Source organism: Vulpes vulpes, chromosome 10 (assembly GCF_048418805.1).
Source record: "Vulpes vulpes isolate BD-2025 chromosome 10, VulVul3, whole genome shotgun sequence".
Classification (NCBI taxonomy): Eukaryota; Metazoa; Chordata; class Mammalia; order Carnivora; family Canidae; genus Vulpes; species Vulpes vulpes.
Genome location: NC_132789.1, coordinates 99,466,980 through 99,493,244, shown reverse-complemented (window position 1 = coordinate 99,493,244; position 26,265 = coordinate 99,466,980). Strand labels below are relative to the sequence as shown.

The window sequence follows — 26,265 nt, the reverse complement described above, 5'->3', positions numbered from 1 at the left end:
GGTGGACTCCACAACTACAACACCTCATGGGATTTTTCAGATTTGCACATGGTTTGCCCGCACTGGTGATTTTAAATGACTAAATCCTTCTGAATCCCCAGCCTGGAGCAGGTGTATCTAAGTACAGGTAAGCTCCACCAAGCGTATGGGCACCATCACCCACAAAGCCATTTTGAGCCTGTGCATGGCAGATATATGCTCCAACTGCCAACTGGAGCTTCCAGCCATGAGAATAACCCCCACTGGGCTGTATTCCATGAAGAACTGAAGTCTCCTTCCCTGCTCCAGGGGGGCAGGTGGGGCATCTTGCACAACCAATCGATAAAGGCGCCGCTATTGCAAATGTGAGCGTGTTAGAATCACCTGAAAGCTAGACTCCTCTCTTGAACATCTTCTCCTGAATCCCACCGACTGGAGGTCAAACATCCTACCCTTCCCACCACGGTGCTTCCCTAATTCCAAGAAGTATCGTCCTTGCTCTCTGACAGCTCTCCACGGCCACACCACCTGGGTCCAAATCTGGCTTTTGCCTGTCATCAGCAGTGGGACTTCACGTCTACAACAAGGATCATACCTAGTACTCACATCGTAGGGTCTAGAAGAAGAGTGGATGGGATAATACATGTAAAATGCTTGAGAGATAGGAAATGGAGGCACCCGGGCAAGGCTAGCTTCACGTAGGCCTCCACCGTTACTGTCATTATTTTCCAGTAAGAACATCCAAATGCCATCACGTGTGCTTCTAGCAATCCATTCGTGTATGAAATGAAAAGCCAGGAAAAATAAAAAACGATTGAAAACACCATTAACCTGCTATCATAAAGGGAGACGTCTATGTTTGAAGGCCAGTAAGATATTTTGTGAACAATATTTCCAAATTTAACATACAAAGGTATAAACCAGGGTAATCTCATGTAGGGGATTTTTAAAAACTCAACCTGGTCTCAAAGTTTGATAGAATTGCCTGATTTGTTTTGTTTTCAACTTAAAAAAAGAAAAACAGCTGCGGGCACTTGTATTACTTTATCCCGCAGCCAGAAGGAGCGGAAGGAGGCGCCAGCTCCCGCGTGTCTGCCTCGTGGAGACGAAGCCCGAAGACAGAAGACCAAGGTCCAGAGGAGGCCACCCTCTGTCAGCCCCAGGCTGGATGAGAATCAAGGAGGAGGGAAGGTCATGGAACCAAATGGAAAAGGAGATTCCATGAAGCCTCCGTGAATCTGAAAATGACAGTGAGAAGCTATGGTCTGATTTTACTGAGAATGTCTCAAAAGTGGCCATATTCAAAATAAATAAATTACATTTCAGGATGGCTTAAAGTGTCTCAGCAGTTTGCCTATTTTCCTGTATGCGTCCATGCACCACCGCGTCCCTATGCATCCGTGATCCAACTAATAAATGTGGAATTAAAGGTCCAACCATGAAAAAAGAGAACGAGAGAGAAAAAATTTAGTCCACAGGATAAAAATTTTAAGAACAAAGATTTAAATATTACGTGCACAAGATGTGTGATTTTAATACGCCCTGAGAGAAATTCCATAAGCAGAAAATAACAGGCAGCCTGAGGGCAATTGCCTACGGGTGTCTTTGAGATTCCTGGGGGCGATTCTTCGAAATACGGTCAATATATCAGTTAATATGGTCCCTTTAAGGGTTTTTAATGAAATACATCTCCTGAAAATATTCCTATTCATTTACCAAGTTGGAACAATATAAAACTAGTGTGGCATGTCAGCCGTATTATTCTCTTAAATCAATTATTTGAAAATACTTTATAAGCTGCCCGAACATCTTCCACAGAACTCTGGAAAATGAAAATGAAGCCGAATAAGAAAGGTGACAAGGAGGGACACGAAGCCTGGGGGTGGCTTTTGTTTTAATTCGGAAAGACACGATTGTTTGTTTCCCCATAAAGTATTAAATTCCCAAAGAGGCCCTGTAATCTGACCTATAAATGCTTTTAAGTGGCCATTCTAATTTAATTGAACTAGATCAAAATAATTTCCTTTCTAAGAAGCTTAAGATTATGCCTCATTTGATTTTTTTTTTCTTGTTTGATTTTAAGTGTCATCGATGAGTAGTATGACGCTGTGGGCCGCACCAAACAAGTCCCACCAGACAGTATTTCATTTTATTTTTTTAATGTTTCAAGTTTCTATATAAATTCTAGTTAGTGAACACATAGTGATGTTAGTTTCAGGAGCAGAAGTTTAGAGACTCATCACTTACAGGGCTCCCGGCCACGAGCGCCCCCCTCTACCCCACCCCCCCTTAGCCCATCCCCTGCCCACCTCCCTCCAGCGACCCTCAGTTTGTTCTCTATACTTAAGAGTCTCTCTTATGGTTGGCCTTCCCTCTTTTTAATTTTTTTTTGACAGGTTGTGTATTAAAATATTATTTTCTCTCCAAATTTCCCTCTTTTTCTGTATTACAGCCATATCTCTGAGAGAATACACAGGAGATATATATATATATATATATATATATATTGCTGACAGATGTGTTTCCTGTAATAAGTTGATCTAAGGGTGGTATAATGCTATTTGCTACCTGATTAAATGTATTTGGGCTTAGAATTTGGATATACACCAGCGGAGGGAAAAAAGGACTCTTTCTAATAAAATCCAAACACATAATGCTGTGAAAAAAATAGCCATAAAGCCATAGTAGAGCTGTATTTCTAATCACCTGGTTTCAAAATTCATGGCATTAGAAGCTTTTCTTATGTAAAGAATTCAAATTATATGCAGAAATATAAATTTACTCAACCAAATTAAAATGGTATTTACTCAACCAAATTAAAATGTGTATTTCAGGCCCATTTCAGGGTCGATAATGGTCACACATATTTCAGAAGGCAGTAAATAATGAGTAAGGGGTTCTATACATGTAGCAAAAATTGGCTGATGCGGCACGGGACGTGACCACCTTGTCAGTAGAAACTGACTAAAAAAATCAAAAGTACAGAAACTTCTGAAAATCGGAAGTTTAACTTAAGACTGTAAGTTGTCAACAGACAGAAATTCCTTCTGTTTCCTGGTAAATTCCCACAAATGCCTAATTTTCTTTTTTTGCTATGAATTACTAATACCTTCCAGTGTCTCTCCAAACAGGTACCAAATAAATGTCTGATGAAAGACTATGGACTAAATGAACTTGTTAAAGAGAAAGCTTTGAGATCAATAGTAGTCACTACGCAGAAGGGTTTCCGCATGTATGACTAGCAGGAAGGAACAGTATAGGGATCCCCGGGGGGCTCAGGGGTTGAGCATCTGCCTTCCTTCAGCTCAGAGTGTGACCCCAGGGTCCTGGGATCGAGTCCCGCATTGGGCTCCCTGCATGGAGCCTGTCTCTCCCTCTGCCTGTGTCTCTGCCTCTCTCTCTCTCTGTGTCTCTCATGAATAGATAAATAAAATCTTAAAAAAAAAAAAAAAGTAACAGTATAAAACAAATAGACCCAGAAACAGTAGCTGGGTGAGAGCAAAAATGTATGGGTGAAAAGAAAAAAGCCACAGATAACATCAAAAATTCTGATGACAGCAAATGAGTAGGAATTAAGAAGCCAGGATTCCAATACCAACTATTATTTTTTTGTTGTTGCTCTACTTTGGTTGTCATTTAAGTTGCTTTTTTTTTTTTTTTTGTCATGTAAGTTTTAGTTTGGAATCCTCATGGGTAAGATAACAGGGCTGGATTAAACAATACCCAAGGCACATTTTACCCAACAAAAATGTGATCAGTGGCTCATGTGGGTATTTGAGTGGATGTGAACTGAACATCCAATAAATGCTACATACTTTGAACAGAGGATTTTTAAAAACTTACATAAGGAAGCATCAATCTGTACCTAGTGTTTCAGTAATAGTGACTGGTTTTATATCAATTTGCTTCCTAATCCAAGACTTTTACATAAAGAGAAAATATGCTACAGTGGAAAGTACATGAGCTTTGGAGACAGTAAGGATAAAATCCAGGCTTTGACATAATTTTTGAAATCTCTGAAAATTAATTAATCCTCCAGATTTTCCATTTCTTCCTCTGAAAAATGAGGATAGTAATACATCATATAGTCTTTGAGGTCTCTATATACGCAAAATGTATATTAAGTACATGTGTGTGCCTAACATGCCAAAGACATGCCACGTACACCGTCAGATCTCGATACGTGATCTCCGTTAGAACTTACCTGGATCCTACCAATGGATTCTTAATGGTAATATAAACAATACAAAATAGGATCCAAGAGCAGATGCCATACAAATTAAAGAGGTTTATAGCTATAAGAAACCCTAAACAGTATTTTACAGATGAGGAAACCAAAGTGCAAAGAAATGATCTTCTCCAAGGTTTCCAGCTAGGTGATGCATAAATGAACCAAAAACCCAATATGCACCACCCAGGATACTGTAACGTAATATAAAACTTAGTCCTTCTACTCACAAAGAGTAAAAAATCCTATAAAAGTATGTTTTATTAAAGTAATAAAGAGGAATTAATAGGTAGGTAAGTTAAAAATAGGTAGTCAGCTATTTCAAGAATTTTGACAGCATGTCTTCAGATTGCATTCTTGGAACTTGTGATCGCCAGAACATTAAAAAATATACACATGTCATAAACTCTATGCTATCAGGAAAGTACTAATGAAATCATGGGATTATAATCACTCCACCCCTTCAATGCATAACAAGTTATCAAGAAAATATTTAAAGAGCCAATGTCAAATGTATGGAAAAACCTTTCACTAGTATGAAATTTCTGTAGTCTGTGAAAGAGTCTCCTCAACTCAAAATATTTATGTTAATCATGAGAAATAATTAAATTGAATGATTAATGAGTCCAACCATTACTAGTAGGAATCAGATAAATTCTGAGAATATTCACTTTCTCACAGATTTCAATATAAATCTAATAATGCCCATAATAAAATATACTAAAGTGGAAAAGAACATTGGACAATGGAATAATTAAAATTCTGATTTCTGGGATCCCTGGGTGGCGCAGCGGTTTGGCGCTTGCCTTTGGCCCAGGGCGTGATCCTGGAGACCCGGGATCGAATCCCACATCAGGCTCCCAGTGCATGGAGCCTGCTTCTCCCTCTGCCTATGTCTCTGCCTCTCTCTCTCTCTCTCTCTCTCTCTCTCTCTGTGACTATCATAAATAAATAAAAATTAAAAAAAAATTTAAAAAAAATAAAATAAAATAAAATAAAATAAAATAAAATTCTGATTTCTCAAAAAAAATTAAACAGAAAGAAAATAAAAATCAAAACCTATGACAAAAATTACTGCATTAAACTGTTTTATGGACAAATTCGTACACTACTACACTGTGTATTACATCAAGACAGGAATTCTTGCCTCAACGCCTCAATGGTTTATTCATCAAGAAGGCCACTAGGTGGTAGTATAAGCTAAAGGCTTTAGGAAACTATAATCATTTTTTTTAAAACTGAATGGAAAAAAAGGACATTTCCTAGATATTTAAGAGATATATTATTAAGTGGACTCCAAATTATAAAAAAATGTTACTCTGCATTCTCGCCTAAAATTTTCCATATTTTTTTCTGAATTATGTTTTACTTCTTGAAAACTTCCATTACAAAGTCAAATTAGGGATTAGGATTAGGAAAAAGTTGTATTTCACACCAAATAAAAAGAAAAACAAGTCTCTGTAAGGTAGAGAGAGAAATCGCAAACCTGATTTACAAAAATATATTCATGCAAAAGCTAGCCAACCAGGTAGGATGGTAAAGAAAACATAATTCTTGAATATTAAAACGCAGATTTCTAATTGTTAAATAGAGGATATAAATCAAACTGCTCCAGTTAATATGGAATGCATGATACAAATGTTTAGAAAGAATTCTACTTGACCATACTGCATTGAACATGAATTTGTTCAAACTATTGCAGTTCTTTCTAAACGTTCAACAACTACCAAGATATTTAGTAGGTTGCTGCATAACTCTCACATATCTCACACAGTGTTTTAGTGGAATTTCTTCTGCTGTGCTCAGAGATTCCTTATGTTCCTGTTACGGGATCCACCGCATTCACTGGAAGAGAAACCTAGATCTTAGGAAAGAGAAACATGGCCCTAATATGCTGACCTGTAGAATGTGTGGCTTGAAAGCCTTTTCTTTGAACAGATGCATCAGAAATAAACCGAACAAACATTTTATTTCCCGTAGCCAAAAGGGGCTCTGGTATCTTGTTGCCACACAGTCGTCCCAGAATTGGTGATTTTTCTGTTTCTCCATCGAATACTTCCAAGTGATCATACGCACATTCTTGATGCTGCTCGATCTCAAACTCACTAAAGGCCTATTAAAAACAAAAAGGAAAAAAAAAAAAAAAACCACATATCACTCAAATGAGTTCTTTCCCTTAGAGCAGAAATGCACATCAATAACACATGCTCAGGATGCACAAATAAATTAATCCAGAAAGATCATTATTGAAAGGAGTGTGAAATCAGTAGAATGTAAAATCTCTAGAAAAACATACTGAGGAGAACAACACAATAACTACATGTGAAATTCTACTCTTCAACCACTGCAACTAAATCACAATCAAAACTATCACAAAACTATCACAATCAGCTCCAGAATTTAGATAAATTATAATAACAAAGTGATATTTTATTCTTGATATAACTCTGAGTTTATATTGAGTGCATCGGAAAATTTTAAATAATTGCATTTTAAAAATTGATTCCTTCTGGTTTTGATGACCATCACCCTATCTTGGGACACTTAAACTAAGAAAACTTCAAAAAATAATTTTTACAGGGACACCTGGTTGACTCAGTGGTTGAGCATCTGCATTCAGCTCGAATTGTGCTCCAGGGCCCTGAGATCGAGTCCCACATCAGGCTTCCCGTGGGGAGCCTGCTTCTCCCTCTGCCTGTGTCTCTGCCTCTTTTATCAATAAATAAATAAAATCTTTAAAAAAATTGTTACATTTTCACAAAAATTAAGCACAGGAAATCTTGATAGAAGAACTAAAACAAAGAGCATTTTCACTATATTCTTCTTTCTTTAGATCCTACAGCCCATATTATCAGAGAATACTAATGCGATTTTAGGCTAGCTTATTTTTACTTCTAAGATAAATGGTATTTTAATATTGAGAGTCTTGCAAAGTTTAGTATGCCCTTAAAAATTATTCTAAATTTCCTGTGTAATAATTTTTATGTATAGGTCTTAGCAAATTATCTTTCTTTAAAAAATACTTGTAGTAAGAATCACTATCAAACTTTCCTCCTTGGGCCAGAGACCCTTGTGGTGTTAGCAGAAGACGTGCCCCTTGTGTAGCTCATTACCTACACTTGTGAGTCCGTTGGCCAGTCAGAGGCCTCAACTCTAAGCTCAAGTGATGTACAGAAGCAAATTCTTAAAATAAAAATTCATTAAGTGTATAACCATTAAACAACACAAAGGAAAGTTTGAGACAGACAAAATAGTAATGTCCTAATTATTAATAATTCCACGAATTCTAGGTTATTTGCCATTGCCAACTAAGGCTTTTTTCCCTGCCCTAGAAAAACCATAAGACCTTCAAAAAATAAAGTATCATTCCCACTAAAATAAAGCTGGAGGAATAGAATATATACTTAAAAAGTCATTAAGTTTCCTGCAGTCTCTGCAGCATTAAAATATTTGCACATAAGCTTTTTACATACATGTTTTTTTAACACAATTTTGTGAGGTGATCACCATTTTAAGTTTAAGGCATGCATTTTTGTAATTCTGAAAGAAAAAAAAACAAAACTAACTACAAATGGTTCCCCTTCAGTGCTGGCCAGTTATCTATTCCTTAACGAACCACGGTCTGCCATCACTGGCTTTGGAGGAGTCAGGCAAGAAAGGAGAAGAAGCAATTTATATTAATTAGGGAGTAGGAGGGAAGAATGAAAGGTACTTAAAAGAGGAAATAAAAGAAAAGAAAGTGGGCTGATCTCTGCTTCCATAACCTACCACACTCTACTTAAAAAAGTATACATTAGGATGTTTTAACCAATAAGCATTAGAGGGTCATTACTTGTCATGACCATTATGGGTGAAGAGGAAGGCTCACCTCATTCTACGAAGACCCGGACTGGGTGGTGCCAGAAAGATCAATAACACACAGAGAATCTTACAAACAAACAACTCAGTGCAGGAAAGTAGAGTGAACAAGAAGACTTCATTTGCCGTGAAGTACACCCGTCGGCAGGCGACCACCGACGCTGGCCACTTATTTACGTCTGCAATCCAGTGGCAGAGAATGGAGTAGAGGGGACACAGTGCCTGGGATACAGGAGACCCTGCAGGGACAGTTGGCTGGGTGTCCATTCATTTACCTACCTACCTATTCCACGTATGGCCAACCCCACGGATGGAAACTCTGTGAAGGCGGCAGGCCAACCATGAAACCAAGCTCCTGAATTATAAGATCAACGTTATTTCAAGAAAAAAAAAAATGAAAGCATTGTTTCAGGAAAATAACATCTGAAAACCATTGCGTGTCCAACAATTGTCTCTTTTGCATGTGATTTGGAGTCACGCACCTATAAAGAGCGGAGAAACCTACTGTGCAGGAGAGAAAACTGCCAGGGTGATGGGGGTGATGGCATTCTACAGCACAGCCTCCAAGTAACGGTTAAAATGGGATCGGAATGTACAGACCACACATGTTCAGTCCATTGAAAACCCAGTGAATGAGATAACTAAGTGACTACTTCACTCCCTAATGAGATGCAGGACGTCTGGACTGAATCATAACATCTGTTTTACAGAACAGAGCAGCACCACACAGGGTGGCAGTGAGCTTGTGGGCTGGGGGCATACCGACACCTGGTCTGGAGCCAACTGGCTCCCGCTTTTTATCAAATTACTAATGGAATCAGACTGACTCTGTCCGAGTCGAATTAGGCAAAGGTTTGCAGCTGACATACTCTCAAGTGATGCAAACAATCCTCATTCATTAAGGTGTTAGTGAATTTTCCTCTTGGAAATTGGTAGCAGCCCATTAGGTCATCTGCTAGGATTGGGTGGTCCTTTTCCAGGAGGCCGTCGGACCCAAATGCTCCACCACACAAGCAAAAGTGTGACTGACTCACATGCCGAGATCTCATTAACCTGGCCCTTAATATCAGAGGGACAGCCACATCTAGAGACCTCCCTCTATAGCGATGTTGCCTCAATAAAAAATATTTCTGGGCCACAGAAAGGTATTACAGGGGCCCACGGGAAACTGGGAAAATCTTAAAAAATATTTTTGTAGAATTCCCAGAGATACAGTGAGATACACAATTTACTACTTTATTTTATGACACGTGCTGAGCCATGAACGTCTATGTGTCTGTGTCTATGATTTTAAGGTACTAATCTAGGCTCAAAAAGAGAGAGAGAGAGAGAGAGAGAGAGAGAGCAATTAATCGTAAGCTCTAGTCACAAGTAACTAATTCATTTCCCACAAGGCAAACTAAGATTAAGGAGTCCCGTTCAAAAGAAATAAAATTGAATTCTCGTTTGAGGCTGTGGAAAGAATAATGTGTGTTTCTGGAACACCCAGGCAAGCCTAATCTACCTAGCTGGCCACCAGCCAGGCCTGCGTACGCAGCCTCACATGAACATCTGCTTTTGTTGAAAATGCAGGCACTGGCTAAAGGATGAGGCCATGCGGAGTCGCCACATATATTCACAAAGGACAAGAAAACAGAATGATAGCATTTAACGCAGAAATAAAATTTAGCCAAGGTGACCATTAAAAGTAAGATGCAATTTGAGCAGCCGTGAGATAGGCTCGGAGCCCCCCGGTCCCGGCCATCCTTGGCCTTTCCCTGTCTTCGGTAAGAGCTAACATTGGGTTTCCCACAAGATACTGGAAGGATTAGAGGCCCCGGGGGAACATGGTGGAGTGGAATACCGACCCCAGCCTTCTGATTCAAAAGGTCTTTTCTGTCCCATAAGTCCTCTAAAGCTGCAACCTAATATAGTTTTTCTGGATTGATGGTGGAGAATTATGCAACATTTGTAGATGTTTTTGTTTTCTAAATATCCCATATATGAAGCTATAAATTGCAACTATATAATTTAGCAAACCTCCAGGAAATGACAAATCAGATAAACATGGCATAATATTAGCCTATTGCTGGATGCCCCTATGCCTGGAACTTTGTTCCTGCTTTGGTTTTCTGTTTTTGTTGTTGTTGTTTTTGTTGTTGTGTTTAATGCTTTAATATTTAAAAATATATTTAAAAAAAAATAAAAAAATAAGAATAAAATTTTAAAATTTTTTTTAAAAATTTAAAAAAATTTAAAAGTATTTAAAAATTTTAAATAATCCGTTGCGTCACTCAAAACCAAGACAGATGAAGCCAGGAGTAAAATAGATCCTTGTCCTTATTCGTTCAGAACTTTATCTCTTTTCTTTTTTTTTTTTTAATTTTTAAAAGATTTTATTTATTTATTCATGAGACACAGACAGAGAGAGAGGCAGAGACATAGGCAGACATAAGCAGACCTGACGCGAGACTCGATCCCAGGACCTGGATCACGACCTGAGCCGAAGGCAGATGCTCCACCACTGAGCCACCCAGGCGCCCCATCTCTTTTCTAATAAGAAGACTTTCACCCCACAAATATCTTTCAACCAAGGTTTCTTTCTACTTTAAAGCTGTCAACACAGAATCTCATAACTCAAGACGCACGAACACAGAGAACCAGAGCAAACGTGTCCTCTCCTATTGCAGCTGGAGCAATGACCGCGGGTTTAGTGGCTTAGATGACGCACATTTACTCTCCTAGAGCTCGGATGACCGTGAGAAGTCTAAGATGGGCCGGCAGCCCTGGATCTTCCAGAGGAAGGCAGGACCTGTTTCTTTGCATTTGGCCCGTCTTCTAGAGGCCGCCCTCATTCCTTGGCTCCTGTCCCTTTGCTCCATCTTCAGAACCAAAAGTATAGCATCTTCTCTCCTGTCTGGTCTCCTGCTTCCTCCCCGTAAACACCCCTGTGACCACATCAAGCCCACCCAGATAAGTCAGGAGAATCTCTCCATTTCAGGATCTTTAACTTAACCACAGCTCCTTTTGCCACGTAAGGTAACATGTGCATAGATTCTGGGGACGGGGGCAGGGACATCTTTGGGGGCTGGTGAGGAACATTATTCCATCTACTACAAAAAGTAAGAGCTAAGTGTTTTCACACTGATTTCAGGGAAAACGATCACCAACACTTAGGACTCCATGATTTCAGACTCTTTTGCCCTGACCCTCTTAACTAACTAAATCCTACAGGCCAAGTCTGGCCCTCAGGCTGTTTTTAATTAAACCTTTACTGGAAAATAAAATAAATAAAATAAAATAAAATAAAATAAAATAAAATAAAATAAAATAAAATAAAACCTTTACTGGAACACAACCATACACACTCATTTGTGTATTGCCTGTGGATGCTCTCACATAGAGCAACGCAATTAAATTGCTGCAACGCAGGTCACATAGTCAACACGGTCTATAATATTTCCTATCTGGCCTTTTAAAAAACGTTTCTGACAAGCAATCATTAGCTACATCTTTAGTTGTCAGCATTGAATTTCAAATTCATAAGGCTACACAAAAGCTTGATTATGGTTGGATTATCCAATGAAATGGTATATGATTATTATTAATCATTGTCAAAATTATACTTACTATTTGGATATCATGTATCGATGTGTATTGGCTTTTAGTAAGAAATCATGCCAAACACTTTATCTGCAAGTTCATTTAATGCACACACAAAAGTCCTAAGTAGGCATTTGCTCCGATTTCCAAATGTAGAAATTGAGACTTAAAAAGATTAGCATCTTTCTCAAGATAACGTGGCTAGTTAGGTTTAGGCAAAAGTCACTCTGAGTTCCAGATCTATGTTCCTAATCCCTCCATATTTCTCTTTTGGGTATTCATTTTACTTAATCGCTGTATCTTTGTCTTATTAATATTTCCATTTAAATTACTATATATGTGCACATACATTATGGATGCAGGATGTTAAAATAAAAAAAAAATAAGTAAAATGTAGAGAGAGAATCTTGGGCTTGAAGATACTTAGACTCCGACCAGCTTTATAAACTTGCCAACCTACCCAACCTGCCTAGGACAGCTTCCTTATGTTTAAGTGTCAGCTGTGATACTAACTTGAGATAATACACATGATACCACTTTGAGACCATCAGGCACTATAATCACATTAGTTTAGTCCAAGCACAGTCTTGTGAGGTAGAAGATGGGCCCAGTCAAGCTGCACTTTATTATTTGGATAAGACTCTTAAGAAATGGAAACCTTGAGAACATTTTTATTTTTATTTGTGGAACTACATATAAGAGAGCGCCTATTTTAGAACAGGCCCTTTTTAAAGGACACACTCCAGGCTCTCTGGATCCCAGCGCTTGAGCTTTCTACATTTATGTGAAGACAGTATTCCAAGGTTTTATGAAGATCAGAGCACGCACCACAATAGTACATGAAAAAATATACAAAAAATCTTCAAGAACTGATATAATCATTTATAAATACATAAATATGTAATTTTTATATTTAGCTTTATGATAGTAAATTCAAGATCTAGGGATAAAAATGTTTATTATGTAACATAGACATAATTTAAGCTACTACGATGTTCAAATTGTTGTTTTCATGTTACAGGACAGTATTGACCGTGTCATTTTTTTTTTTTTTAAATCACCTTTTAAGATCTCCTGCTTGTCTATCAGGTAGGCATACTACAACCCAATCGTATTCTGGTTACACGTTCTGGACTTTACCCTGAGCAAATCTGTCAGGACAGTATAAGCAGTAACTCACTGGTGTTACCTTTTCTTTCAGAAAATATGTGCACATTTACACATTTACTGAAATGCATGTGTGGGATTAAAGATGGCTGCATATTCTCTGCTACTCTCCCCATTCAGAGATAAAGCCTAATTCTCTTCCCCTTGAATCCTGGCCAGCCTTGGTAATTTCCTTAACCGACAGGGTGTGAAGAGGTAATGTTCAGGGGCTTCTGTGGCACCTTCCTGGGCCTCTTGAAATGCTCTCATAGGGGACCCAGTACTACCATGGGAAGAGTATGGTTCTGAGGCTACCGTACTGGAATGGTCACATGTAGGTGCTCTGGTTGTCCCGCTGAGACTACCTTCCAGCCCTCTCCACCAAGATGACAGACATACTATTAAAAAGCCACCTTGACCCTCCAAACCAGACCAAACCCAGGTGACTCTCACCTAACTGAACTCAATCGATACCACGGGCAACAGAAGAATTGGCAAGGGAAGCACTACTTAAATCATGACCTCCCCCCTATCCCCAAACCATAGGATATAACAAAATGGTGCTTGTCTTAAGTCATGAGATTTTGGGTTAGTTTATTATGAAGCAATAGATAAGTAAATCAGTGCATAAAAAAGAATAGTCACATTATACTGCCAAAAGTCTAAATTTCTGAAAATCTGCAACAAAGTGACCACTATTTATAGTTCAAGCTTTATATTATGGCACAATAATATACATTAGATATGGATAGTCAGATTGTGAACTGAATATGCTGATGATAAGTAAATGCTATGCACAAAAATGCTCATATCTCTCAAAGGACACTGAATTTTATTTTAAGTCATTTACCTACATAATTGTAACGTTGTATAAATAACCATGATATTTGTAGTCTTACAAATGAACCAAATTAACTAAAATATGGCTATTCAAGACATAGTGAGAGACTTGTTTAACCCACAAACCACTACTTTTATGTCACCCAACATAATTCTGTATCAAGTTAAAGGAACATTTGTGTAAAAAGAACAGTAAGCTTCTTAAAATTCACAAACAAGGTACTTTTCTTTATAGCTTATGAAATTGTCTTTAGAAACAATTTCCTTTCCTTTGCTTTAATATGAATAGGTGAAATATTTAGAAATGTTCCCTTATTTTTCCATGCAACCTGTGTAAAGAGGGGTAACAATAAATGAATTTACGGGCAGCCCAGGTGGCTCAGGAGTTTAGCGCCGCCTTCAGCCCAGGGCGTGATCTTGGAGACCTGGAATTGAGTCCCACGTCGGGCTCCCTGCATGGAGCCTGCTTCTCCCTCTGCCTGTGTCTCTGCCTCTCTCTCTCTCTCTCTCTCATGAATAAATAAAATCTTTTAAAAAACCAAACAATTAATGAGTTGCAAAGAAAGCTCCATGGTGTACAGAGAGAACAAACATTTTCTTTGCTTTTTCTCTTTGCCCTGGCCCATAGAGACTAGCTTGTAACTAAGTATCTATCAGCAGCTCTTGGCCAGGCCATTAAAAGATTAAAAATATCCCAAGTTTCCTTGGAAAACTTGGATTCCTTGGAATCCATTTTCCAAATTCAGTTTGTGTTCAAGTTTTTCCATGAAAATTAAGGATCTTAAAGAAACCAGGCAAAATGCATTTATCTTGAACAATGTATCTTTTTTATAAAATTTCCTATATAATAAATGTCTAACTACATAGGAAAGTGACTCAATGGTTTGAATTGGAATTACAAACAGGGTTGGCCAAATGTCCATTGGTGATATCTGCTATAGATATTGATTTCAGTTTTAAAGTAGATAAGAAAAAAAGAAAAAAAAGAAAAAAAAATAAAGTAGATAAGATTAGTCAACAGTTATATAACAAGCAGGGAGACAATAATAATAGATCCAAATAACATCATTGAAATGGAAATAATTTAGAAAATATAGAACTAAAATATCACTTGAAGCTGGTAGCTAATGTTATGACACACTTTCTAGTGATCCTAACTCTTAGAGTGTATTGTGAGTCAGCTTTTATATGAGATAAGAGAGTGGGGATCAGTATTATGTTTCAATATGGAAACTTTGGGGTGCACTAATGTGTGTTTTAATAAGCCTTCCAGATAATTCTGATGGATGCTAACATTTGAAAAAGCTGAGGGCTTAGACTGTAAGTACTTCCACAAGGATCACAAAGTCAAACAAGTAAAGATCAATATTTGCCTAAAGTGTTTGTTTTCTTTCTGGGAATTTCCTTCTTAGGATTCTAACAAGCATGACCACTGTTGATAGACATGCTTTATGTCCTGACCTTCAAGTGGAATATTTGCATGAAAATCAAAGCTTGCAATTTGTGAAGCACCCACTTGCAATCTCTCCTCTATGGACCCCAATCTCCTGCTCATAAGAAAAATTGTGATTAGAGCAGGAGAAGGCCAAGGAAGTGCCCTCCTCAGTGTTGCAGACTTGGAGGAATCAAGTGGTCACTGCTATGAGAAAAATATGAAGCCCTGATCCAACTTTTCTCTGGAAAAATAACCCGTAACCCTCTGGGAGAGAGAAAGAAAATCCTGTCACCACCAGGACAAGGTCACAGACCCACCGTGAAAGGCAAACAGCAACAACAAAACCCCACATCAAACCACTGTTCCCTTCAGGGAAGTACTGGTCTCAGGTTCCCACAGCAATAACAGTAGAGGCCAGCTACTACCATGGAAGGGACAAGAAACTCTCATAGAAGACCAACTGGAGATATAAGATGGAGTTTCTTGTCACAGGAGGGAGACACAGGACACTTATAAAGGTCACCTCTAAAATCCAAACAATCAGGGCCTGCCTAAGGTGGAAGCTGTACTAAAATAGTAGGGAACCCATCCTCGCCAACAAAGCAGCAAGCACCAAGCAACAAGAATTCCAGTGTGAAGAGGGAAATAACTCATGGCAGAGAACAGGGAAGCTAAAGTAGAAACATTGTGAAATGAATCTCAAATCCCAGTCTCCAATTTAAGAAAAAGGAATTCAAGGCCAATGGTCCACTGAAGGTCATCAGAGGAACAAGAAAACCCAAACTCTTATTTATTAACTAGATATTTCTTCAACAACATCCATTCCCATATACACACGCATGTGCTGATAGTCTCAGAAGAGATGTGTCCACTTCCAGACATAAAATCTCTACTATTATTCACCTAATGTTTGGTATTTAATAAGAAATTACATGATACTCGAAAAGGTAAGAAAAACAAAAACAAAAACAAAAAAACAAAAAAAAATTCTACTAAGACAGAAAATAAGCAACAGAACAGACTCAGACATGACCAGTATGTTTAAATTATGAGATGAAACTTAAAGTAATTATGATTTGAGTGCCTTGGTGACTCAGTCGATAAAGCATCCGATGTTTGATTTCAGCTCATGTCATGATCTCAGGGTCCTGAGATCAAGCCCCACATTGAGCTCCCCACTGGGCATGGAATCTGCTTAAGATTCTCTCTCTCCCTCTGTCTCTGCTGCTCCCCCCTGCTCACACACTCTTTTTTAAAAAATAAATTAATAATTAATATGCTAAAGATGCTAGTAAAGGACCACTTTCCTATACCATACACAAAAATAAATCCAAAATGTATAAAGACCAAATATGAGACAGGAACCTATCAAAATCCTGGAGGAGAACATAGGCAGCAAACTTTTGACCTCTGACACAGCAACTTCTTGCAACATCTCTAGAGACAAGAAAACAAAAGCAAAAATGAACTACTCGGACTTCATCAGGATGAAAAGCTTTTGTACAGCAAAGGAAACAATCAACACAACTAAAAGGTAACCTACAGAATGGAAGAAGATATTTGCAAATGACATAATAGATAAAGGGCTAGTATCTAAAATCTATAAAGAACTTACCAAATTAACACCAAAAAAAAATAAAAAAACAATGCAATTAAGAAATGGACAGAAGACATGAACGGGCATTTATCCAAAGAAGACATACAAATGGGCAGCAAACACATGAAAATATGCTCAGCATCACTCGGCATCAGGGAAATACAAATCAAAACTACAGTGAGATTCCACCTCACACCAGTAAGAATGGCTAAAATTAACAACAGATGCTGGCAAGGATGGAGAGAAAGGGGAGCCTCTTACACTGTTGGTGGGAATGCAAACTGGTGCCGCCACTCTGGAAAACAGTATGAAGGTTCATCAAAAAGTTAAAAATAAAGATACTCTATGACTCAGCAATTGCACTACTAGGTATTTATCCAAATGATATAAACACAGTGATCTGAAAGAGCAACTACATCCCAATGTTTACAACAGTAATGTCCACAATAGCCAAACTATGGGAAGAGGTCAGATATCAATCAATGGATGAGTGGATGAGAAGATGTGGCATATATATAATGGAATATAACTCAGCCATTAAAAAGAATGAAATCTTGCCATTTGCAATGACATGGATGGAACTAGAGGGTATTATGTTAAGCGAAATAAATCAGTCAGAGAAAGATAAATACCATATGATTTCACTCATATGTGAAATTTAAGAAACAAAACTGGTGGAGATAGTGGAAGGGAAAGAAAAATAAAATAAGATAAAAACATAGAGAGACAAACCATAAGAGACTCAACTATAGGGAACAAGCTGAGGGTTACTGGAGAGACAGTGGTAGGGGAATGGTGTAAATGGGTGATGGGCATTAAGGAGGGCACTTGATATAATGAGCACTGAGTGTTTTTATGCAATTGACAGGTCATTAAATTATACCCCTGAGACTAATAATACACTATATGTTAACTAACTTGAATTAAAAAAAAAATAAACTCCAGTAAAAATATAAACAATATGCAATCAGGTATGAAATTTTAGCAAAGAGATGATGTTGTGGATTGAATTGTATTCCCCAAAAATCAGACATTGAATCTCTAACCCACAGTCTGAATGTATGTGGGGATAGGGTTTTAAGGGGGGTAATTAAAATTAAATGAGGTCATATAGGTGACTAGGGCGAGTGTCCTTATAAGAAGATGAGGAGACACTAGAAGAAAAGTGCACACACAGAAGAAAAGCCGTGCGAGGATACAGCAACCAAGTGGCCATCTACAATCCAGGAGGTGAGGAGTTACCATACACCAACCCTGACAGCACCTTGATCTTGAACTTCTAGTCTCCAAAACTGTAAGAAAATAATTTTTTTGTTGTCTTAGCCACTCAGTCTATGGTATTTTGTTATGGCAACCCAGGTAAACTAATAAACATGGAAGCTATAATAATGAGTCAAATAAAAATGCTAGGAAAAAAAAAAAAAAAACATGGTAAGGGAGATAAAGAATGTATTAACAAGCTCATCAGGAGACTCAGGACAGCCAGAGAAACAATCACTGAAATTGAAGATAGGTCCATAGAAATTATTCAATTCACACTCAAAAAGAGTGACAAAAAGTTAATAGAGCAACAAGAATTATGGTATAATATAAAACAATCTAGCATATGTATGATTTGAATCCCAGAAGGAAAGGATTGACAATAGTAAAAAAGAACTTTGCGAAGAAATACTGGTAGAAAATTTTCAGAAGTTCCTAACAATATCACAATACCACAATACAGATGGAGGAAATTCAGAGAATTTTGAGAAGAATAAATCCCATAAAATTTCTAAATATACGTGCACACACACACACACCTAGATACATTATATTCAAACTGCTGATAAAAAAAAATGTTGATACCAATAGGAAAAAAAGGAATAAATACAAGAGTTTTAACAGGCTTATGAGAAACCAATAAAGCCAGAAAATAATGGAGTTGGTTTAAAATATAGACAAGAAAATAAAATTGTCATCCTAGAATTCTATACCCAATGAAAATATCTTTAAAAAGTGATACTGCAAAAAAAAAAAAAAAAAAAAAAAAAATAGTGATACTGCACCGACATAAGCTACACAAAATATAAGAGGAATCTGTCTTTAGACACAAGGAATGTAATAGCAGGCAGAATGTGGATCTACAAAAAACAATGTCTTCAGAAAATTTATTTTCCCAAGTCCTTCATTAGCTAACTGCACTGCTGGAAAGCCATGAGCTTCAGAATAGTCCTCTCAATCAGGACCTTGGACAGGACTGGCAACTAATCATGTTCCCACAATGCCGTCATCTAATTATCGAGTATCTTTCCAAAGAATGGCTCCAATAAATTGATGTCTCTATTTGGAAAGTCATTTACTGATATTTTACAAATACAGTGACTGCACAAAACTCCATACGATGGCTATGAATGTCTTGGTGACTTCCTCTAATGTCACTGTTATAATGCCACGTATACGTAATGCTTCTCCCCCCTTCCCCTACTAAGTTCCCTGAAAAAAAAGGTTAAAAACAAAGTTTTAAAATTAACCTTATGGCTGGGCTGGTCCAGTTAGCTACTACACATTGACTGGTAGTCTCATTCTCAGGACAACGTTTTGTCCTTTATTATGGTGCCACCTGACTGTTCTGAGCATTGCTGGCTGGCATTCTCTCCTGCTTCTAACAATAACATGCTATGGGAAATTGTCAAAATTTCTATATTCTTATGATGATTTCTGTATATTACATGCTTCAAGTACTCTGAAGCCTGTAATGAAACTTAATATATATTATCAGATGATCAGAACAGAATGCATTACAAAGAATACAGGAGGAAGGACAAACATTACACTCATATTGGAATTTGGAGGAAATATGAGGATATCAGGATCCATCTAAAAGAGGTAACTATGTTATGCAAAAATGACTTGTGGTTACAAGACAAAATTAGTTTTATAAAAAACGTATATGCTTTGTACATGAGGTATATAGAATTGACACAACCAGTACTATGCTATGTAAATAGTCATTTTAATTCTTTCTTGCCGAATTTCTGATGATTTTTTTGTCCCTTCCTTTATTTTCCCCATTTGGAAACATGATGAACAATAACATGTTAGGAAGTAGAGCCTCCTATTTTGCAGTACCTTTGATAGTGCCTTTGAAAGCACCCAGGATACGAACACCCTATGAGAACTACATGGCTGCTGTACTGTCGTCTCGATCTAGGAAGTCAGGGATTTGTTCAATGTAAGTAGGAAAGCATAAGAAAGGAAATCTTTTCCAGCTGCCCACTAATTCAATTCAATTAAATAAACATTCATTTTATTTCTACGTGCTGGCTAAGAAAAGACATGGGCAGTCAGTTTAATAGAAGAAGGACGAGCTCACTTACTAATTTGATTCGATGGCCAGGAGTGGCACTGATTTCCCATGTGCATTCCTTCCTGCTCGGGTACTTGTCTGGCCAGTTGGGACTGGTGATAAAGCCACTTGGACTGTGGATCTTCTGTTCACACTCAGCTGTGCCAATGACAATAATATCAATCAGTGTGCAAATCTAGCCCAGGACTGATCTAGCAAAAAAAAAAAAAAAAAAAAAAAAAAAAAAAAAAAGTAGCCTATTTACCCCCTACACTGCTGAAAGATTTCCCTGAATACTAACTAATCACCACCCCAGTCTGTTATCAGAGTCATCTGCTTCGGCAAACATGTTGCTGATCATAATCAGGCAATGTTTGTTTTCTTGCTTACATGAAATTAAGTGTTTACAATGAATTAGATAAATGCCTAAAAGAAAATGAACTATTTTAAGTCGCTGGATCTGAAAGCTCAGATTTTAACAGAGCAACATGTATTGACAATGAAGGATATCAACACTTGGCACCTGAAAAATATTTAATGCAATGCCACAAATTAAAATCAATGGACTATGCCTTTTTCAATTCCTATTTTTTCATTAGCAGAAACATCATTAACAGCTAATTAACACCATTCAGCCACTTTATGGATCATGTATTTACATTTTATCTCACCCTTAGTAAAAGTAAACACTTGAATACCTACACTATAATTTTAGCTGCTGAAGTAAATTAATCCTAATTTTATCAAAGTGAAGTGCAGCACTAAAGAGAAAAATAAGTGAACAGCTACTAGCCATGGAAATAGCTTCTGAACTAATTTTAAAAATTATTTTACTCAACTAATAGGAAATTTAGGTTTTTTTCACAATTAAAATGGCCTTACCTTAAAGGAAACTATTCCACATTGTTAACATAAAATTTCAAAAATGTTTAATATCAAAAAAATATTTAATATCCTCAGGTTCTGTCCATTCTCTGTAACTCATGAAGCATCACCCTACACATACTAATGTAGACTGGGAATTATTTGTTGTGTATGAGGTATCCCTCCTAAAACACAATTAATTCTTTGAAATCTTCCAAGAAATCTCTTTGGAGCAATTCTTTCCTATGCGGACAAAACACCTGTTCGGCTGCACGGCTATGTGATAAGAGTACGACGCCCAACATAAATATGCTGTTGTTGCATTCCTTACTACTAGATCTTTCTCTTAATCGTGATAGGTTTCCATAGGGAGATTCGGACTCTTAACATAGGAATACAAAAAAAGAGAAGAAATTCAGTTCCTTTCAAATAACATAGGATCATGTAGCAAGTCTTAGATTCTAGATCCTAAGGGTCTTCTAAGTTCCATTATCCCTGTCCTTGCTTTGCAATATGAAATATGGAGCCTCCAGGATCCGGAAATAACCTATAAGATAAAGCCAAGAGGCTCACTGCTAAATTGTAGAAGGTGTCCATTCCATAACAGAGTTAAAAGAAAATCCAAACCCTTTACTGGCAATAAAAATGAGCTTTATTAGGGATACCTAAATATTGTTCTACCTAAAAGCAAGTTTCCTGTGAAATCCTTTCTTGAAAATGTTTACTGTAATAAACAGAGAATTGAGGTATCTAAATTATATTTGTTACTTGTGAGCCACAGGATATATGCATACTTTGCAAAAACTGTCTCTTTTTTTCTCTGAATTATCTTCCATAACTGTAAAATAACTGGACTATTCCCCAGCCTGTTAATTTAATAGAATACTAAGTTACAAGTATCAGAGTCCTCACAGGTTTATCCTCATATAAGAAAGTAAAAAGGTGGAGGTGGGGGGATCCTGTTTGCATATGATTCTGGGCAATACCACTGGCTCAATGAAAAAATAGAAAAAAAAAAAAACCCTGACATGTGACAATATTTGAAAGGAACTGAATGGAACAAGGGTCAGCTCAGGATATCCTGTACTATTCCAATGTTCATACAAAGAGCTTCTATCGAACTATGATTCTAGCCAAGGACCTACCAATATACATGTGCTAATAACTAAAGTTATAAAATCTGCCATAATAATTCTTTCAAAATGGGCATAAATCCAATTTAAGTAGAGAATTCAGGAGCAAAACCCTCAAAGGATGAAATAAAAATTGAGTCACTATTTCTTGCTCCCATCTAGTTCATACTGGCTAAGAAGATAAAGACAACTGTTTTTATAAAATCAGAATATTGTAAGGCCTTTGGGCCCAAAAGCTGGTAACTATCATTGTGCTATTAAAATGATTTTTTTTCTTTTCTTTTTTCTTTTTTTCTTTTTCCTTTTTCTTTTTTCTTTTTTTTTTTTTTTTTTTTTTTTGGCCAAACCCATGACTTAAAACTTTAAATGGCACAGTATCTACCATTTTCAAATGTCTTTCCTCCGGTAGGCATTTGAGTTTGATACTCTTGGTATTTAAAGTGCCATTCCTCATATAGCACATACACGAGATATTCTGCGGAGGGAAATTAAACCAAATGCAAAACCTTTAGCAGAAGTCAAGTTTAAATATGGAGAATGTTATAAGGTCTGTTCTACAAGGACCTGGGTGCTTTTCTAGCTGCCAGATGGCCTTATAGCCGCTTCGATGTCTGTTACACAAAGTTATTCTAATGCCACCCATGTGTGAAGTGCCAAACCTTTAGGTATTAGGAGGTTTCCAATGGTATGCCTTGGATCTCTGAACACGGCACATATTTTACTTTTTGACATTTGAATAGTCAACAATGGTATCACTCATTGATATGATTAACCCTACTTGGAAGCAGAGTTTTACCCAAACTCCATGCAATTCTAGGTGTTGTCAAGAAAAGAACATTCCTTTCATACCTTCCTTGCAGTCATGTTTATTTTCATGCAGCACAAATCCGTTACGGCACTGACACATGTAGCTTCCCATTGTGTTGACACACTCATGTTGACACCCGCCATTATCCTTAGAGCATTCATCTTTGTCTAGCAAAAAGATAACCCCACAGTTTAGTAAGTAGCTTTAAACACAAAGGGTATCAAAGGAGGAGTCTTTTAGGTGTGGTTAACACTGACCAAGGCAAGGGTAAACTAAGTCACAGCTTTCTTTGTTCCCAGGAAAACCCAAAAAATTGATAGTGTCTTAGTTTTACCCACTCCTTGTTTAGCTTGGAGCCTTGTACCAGGAGTTTCTAAGATGATCGGCTCTAGGATGACAACTTGTGGCTTCCTTCACTCCTATGCTGGAGTAGGAGTTTTAGTAGGAGCCAGGAAATGAATGAATCTTTTTCCAACTAATCCTAAACATTTATTGCCAATTTAAAAAAATAAATTTAAAATTGTGAGTATTTTGAATAAATGTGGGAACTAGCATTTAAGAAGAGGGCAACCCTTCAATATATTAGCCATGGTGTATAGACGGAGGCTAAACAAGTTTCCAAAATTTGTGTATAATCACTTTAAAAAATCACTCAGTATAACTACTTCAGTTGATTTTTTTTGTTGTTGCTGTTGTTGTTAACTTTGCTGTTATGGTCAGCGTTGATGAATCTGGGCCCTTCATAACAGCCCAAGACAGAAAAAGGCATCATTAGATTATCCTAAAGAAGCAAGTTAATTTATATATTTGAAACAAATCTACTCCTGCAGACTAGTTTATTAATAAGTAATTCCCTGAAAAGGCTTTTAGGGTGCTAGAAATAAGAGTTAGAATAGGAAATATGAGCTTTAAGAAATAGCCAACAAATTCACTACAGGGAAAAAAGCCAAACTAGATTAGCAGGCAGTCAATCAGTGAGAAGCATCAGCCACCGAGCTATGTCACTCAGCTGTCATTCCATGGCCGGCTTGTCCATTAAAGTCAAAACTGGCAGATTGCTCCTGACACACATAGATGATGACACATCACTCAGGCTTTCATCACTCCCACAGCATAGAGAGCAAAAAGGACACATGACAGTCATATCAGAGGTTGCCTGAATTCAAAATTCATACTGTCAACTAATTTTTCTAGTGACAATTTGTGAGCTCATGGTGGCACACTGATAGCTAAAGCTATTTTTGCTTTTTTATATCAAATCAATATTCACTCTATGGAAATGGGCTTAGAAAAAACATTTTTATAAAAGAATCTGATAATAATTTTTAAGGATGCATCTATTTTTCCACGTTTGGAGACTGATTACATGACATTGAGCACACGTGCTTCTGGGAAATATTCATGAATCGGCCGTATCAGAATGCTCCAAATGCATACGGGCAGTCCCAAAGTTCTAAAGAATATATCAGAATCAATACATCTGTGATTCATGGGTTCTCTATCTTTAACACCTCCACTACACTTTTATTATTAGTTACCGTGTAGCCTAAGCAAAATAAAAGTAGAAAAAAGAAAACGATTCTTTAAAAGAGCATCAACATGCATGAGAAATCAGAAGTTATTACGGGGTTAGCCCTGTAATTAATTTTAGAGAAATTTATAATCATTTCAAAGTCCCATTCCCTTAATTGTGTCAATAGTGAAATTTATAGTCTGTGAGTTATGAATGACTTCTGCAAAACGGGTGCATGGCAAGCCATACTTCTTTCCTTGCAGGTGTCAGCCACTTGTATTTTCCAATTCAGACAGTCAGGCAGTACATGATTTAAACTCATTATTTTACTGTGACTTTCCAGAGACTCTTTATTTAAGATGCTTCCGAAAAAAAATAGAACCTCATGAGTGGATGTAGAAATACACTTTCTTTGTTAAATGGAAATAACCAATTTAAAATTTCTGGTGCCAGAATTACACTGAAATAGTTACATATTTCCTATGAAAATGTTTATATGATGAATGTCTGATGTTCTTAAAATAACACCTGCTAGGCTGAACCTTAGTTGTACTATATAGGTCAACCAGACTTTTGAGAGTTCACTGGAAATCTAACAACTGTAAGCAAATTAAGAGAAATGACTGGTAAACAGATTAAGCGTTCAGAGAACCAATGGTGGGCAGGCACTGCTGGAATCCTCTTTTTATCTGGACCTGTTTGGCTTGCCATTCATGAGCGAAATAAAAGTGTTAAAATGCAAACATGAACACAAGCTATTATTCATGCATTTTTAAGTCCACAGTTATTTTATAATAAAAACAACTCCAATACCTGAGATATTTCGGACACTTAAAACTTTAGTAGAAATCTCAAGTCACTAGGTTATGTTTCTAGCAAGAATTACTTGCTTTAGATTTGATAGAATGTAAGATGATAGAATGATACTAGAACATAATATTACCACAAGAACTGTGGTAATGGTGACTAAAGGGAATAAAGTAGAAAGTGAAATCGACCACGTTGCATGGTAGTTATTTGTAGCCAATTATTCATCTTTATGTTGTTTGGGGAAAATAATTAATAATTGAAAAATAATCTTTAGAGGAAAAACAAGAGGAAGAAGATTTTATATGGTCATTACTAAGTATCCATAGTACTGTTTTCCCCATTGATTGGTGTTTCCTGCCCTCACCCCCACATCTGCCTGTGCCTAATATAATCAATGTCATGTAAACATCAAAAGTAAGCATGACACACTACTAGAATACGTATATTCTCTGCATATATTAACCTAGAGTTTAGCTAAAAATCAAGACTAGGCTAATCAAAACAGCAACTAAAAGAAGCAGGGGAAAGTTATCATGCCCAGCAAAGTAGCATACAAAAATGTGTCTCCACATGTCAAATAATTATATGAAAAGAGAAAAATTTCAGTAAACATTGCAATACTTATGCACACAATTTACATCATGCAGACAAAGAAAGCTTTTTATTTGAATTAATATTTTAAGTCATCTAGGGAGTAATGAATACGGTGCGGTTATTTTTTAAGTGCTTGTTTTATTTTAGGTACTGTTTTAATAGAAGTAAATAAACTACTCTAAGTCAATGCAATTTCTGATTAGCTGCTGATGAGAAATAGCAACATCCCAAAAGATGAAGTCCACAAATATATTCCGGACTTCTTATGAATGAAAGTCATCAAACTAGAGGAAAAAAGCTAGTAGCAGACGTGCTTATGTTTTCACTTTCTTTCCCATTCTCCTCTTAGGACATACAGACTGCACATACTCTGAATAATGAAAATCCAAAAGAGAGAAGGGGAAAGGATGCAGCTGTAAATATTTCTTGGAATGTCCGCATAATAAATTTAATAATCGAGAATTCTACCAATAACTCATTTGAAATTTTCCAGTGTTTTCCTACTGGAGGCACAACAATTTTAAAGTAGTTTTTATGAGTGAGAGAAACAAAT

At 37.0% G+C, this 26,265-nt stretch overlaps 1 protein-coding gene and 1 non-coding gene across 3 annotated transcripts in view; both read right to left on the bottom strand.

Moving 5' to 3' along the window:
• The window catches only part of TLL1 (tolloid like 1), a 195,915-nt gene that overhangs the window by 6,571 nt on the left and 163,079 nt on the right, over positions 1-26,265 (bottom strand). For both annotated transcript variants that reach the window (XM_072725000.1, XM_072724999.1), the window contains exons 17-19: positions 22,837-22,962; positions 20,022-20,149; positions 6,107-6,320 (exon numbers count right to left, since the gene is read on the bottom strand). In XM_072725000.1, the coding sequence (XP_072581101.1) occupies positions 6,107-6,320; positions 20,022-20,149; positions 22,837-22,962 (468 nt within the window). The remainder of the gene's footprint in view (positions 1-6,106; positions 6,321-20,021; positions 20,150-22,836; positions 22,963-26,265) is intronic.
• Positions 7,229-7,382, bottom strand: LOC112926968 (small nucleolar RNA SNORA62/SNORA6 family). Its single transcript, XR_003236442.2, has one exon. It is a non-coding gene; the product is annotated as a small nucleolar RNA SNORA62/SNORA6 family (small nucleolar RNA).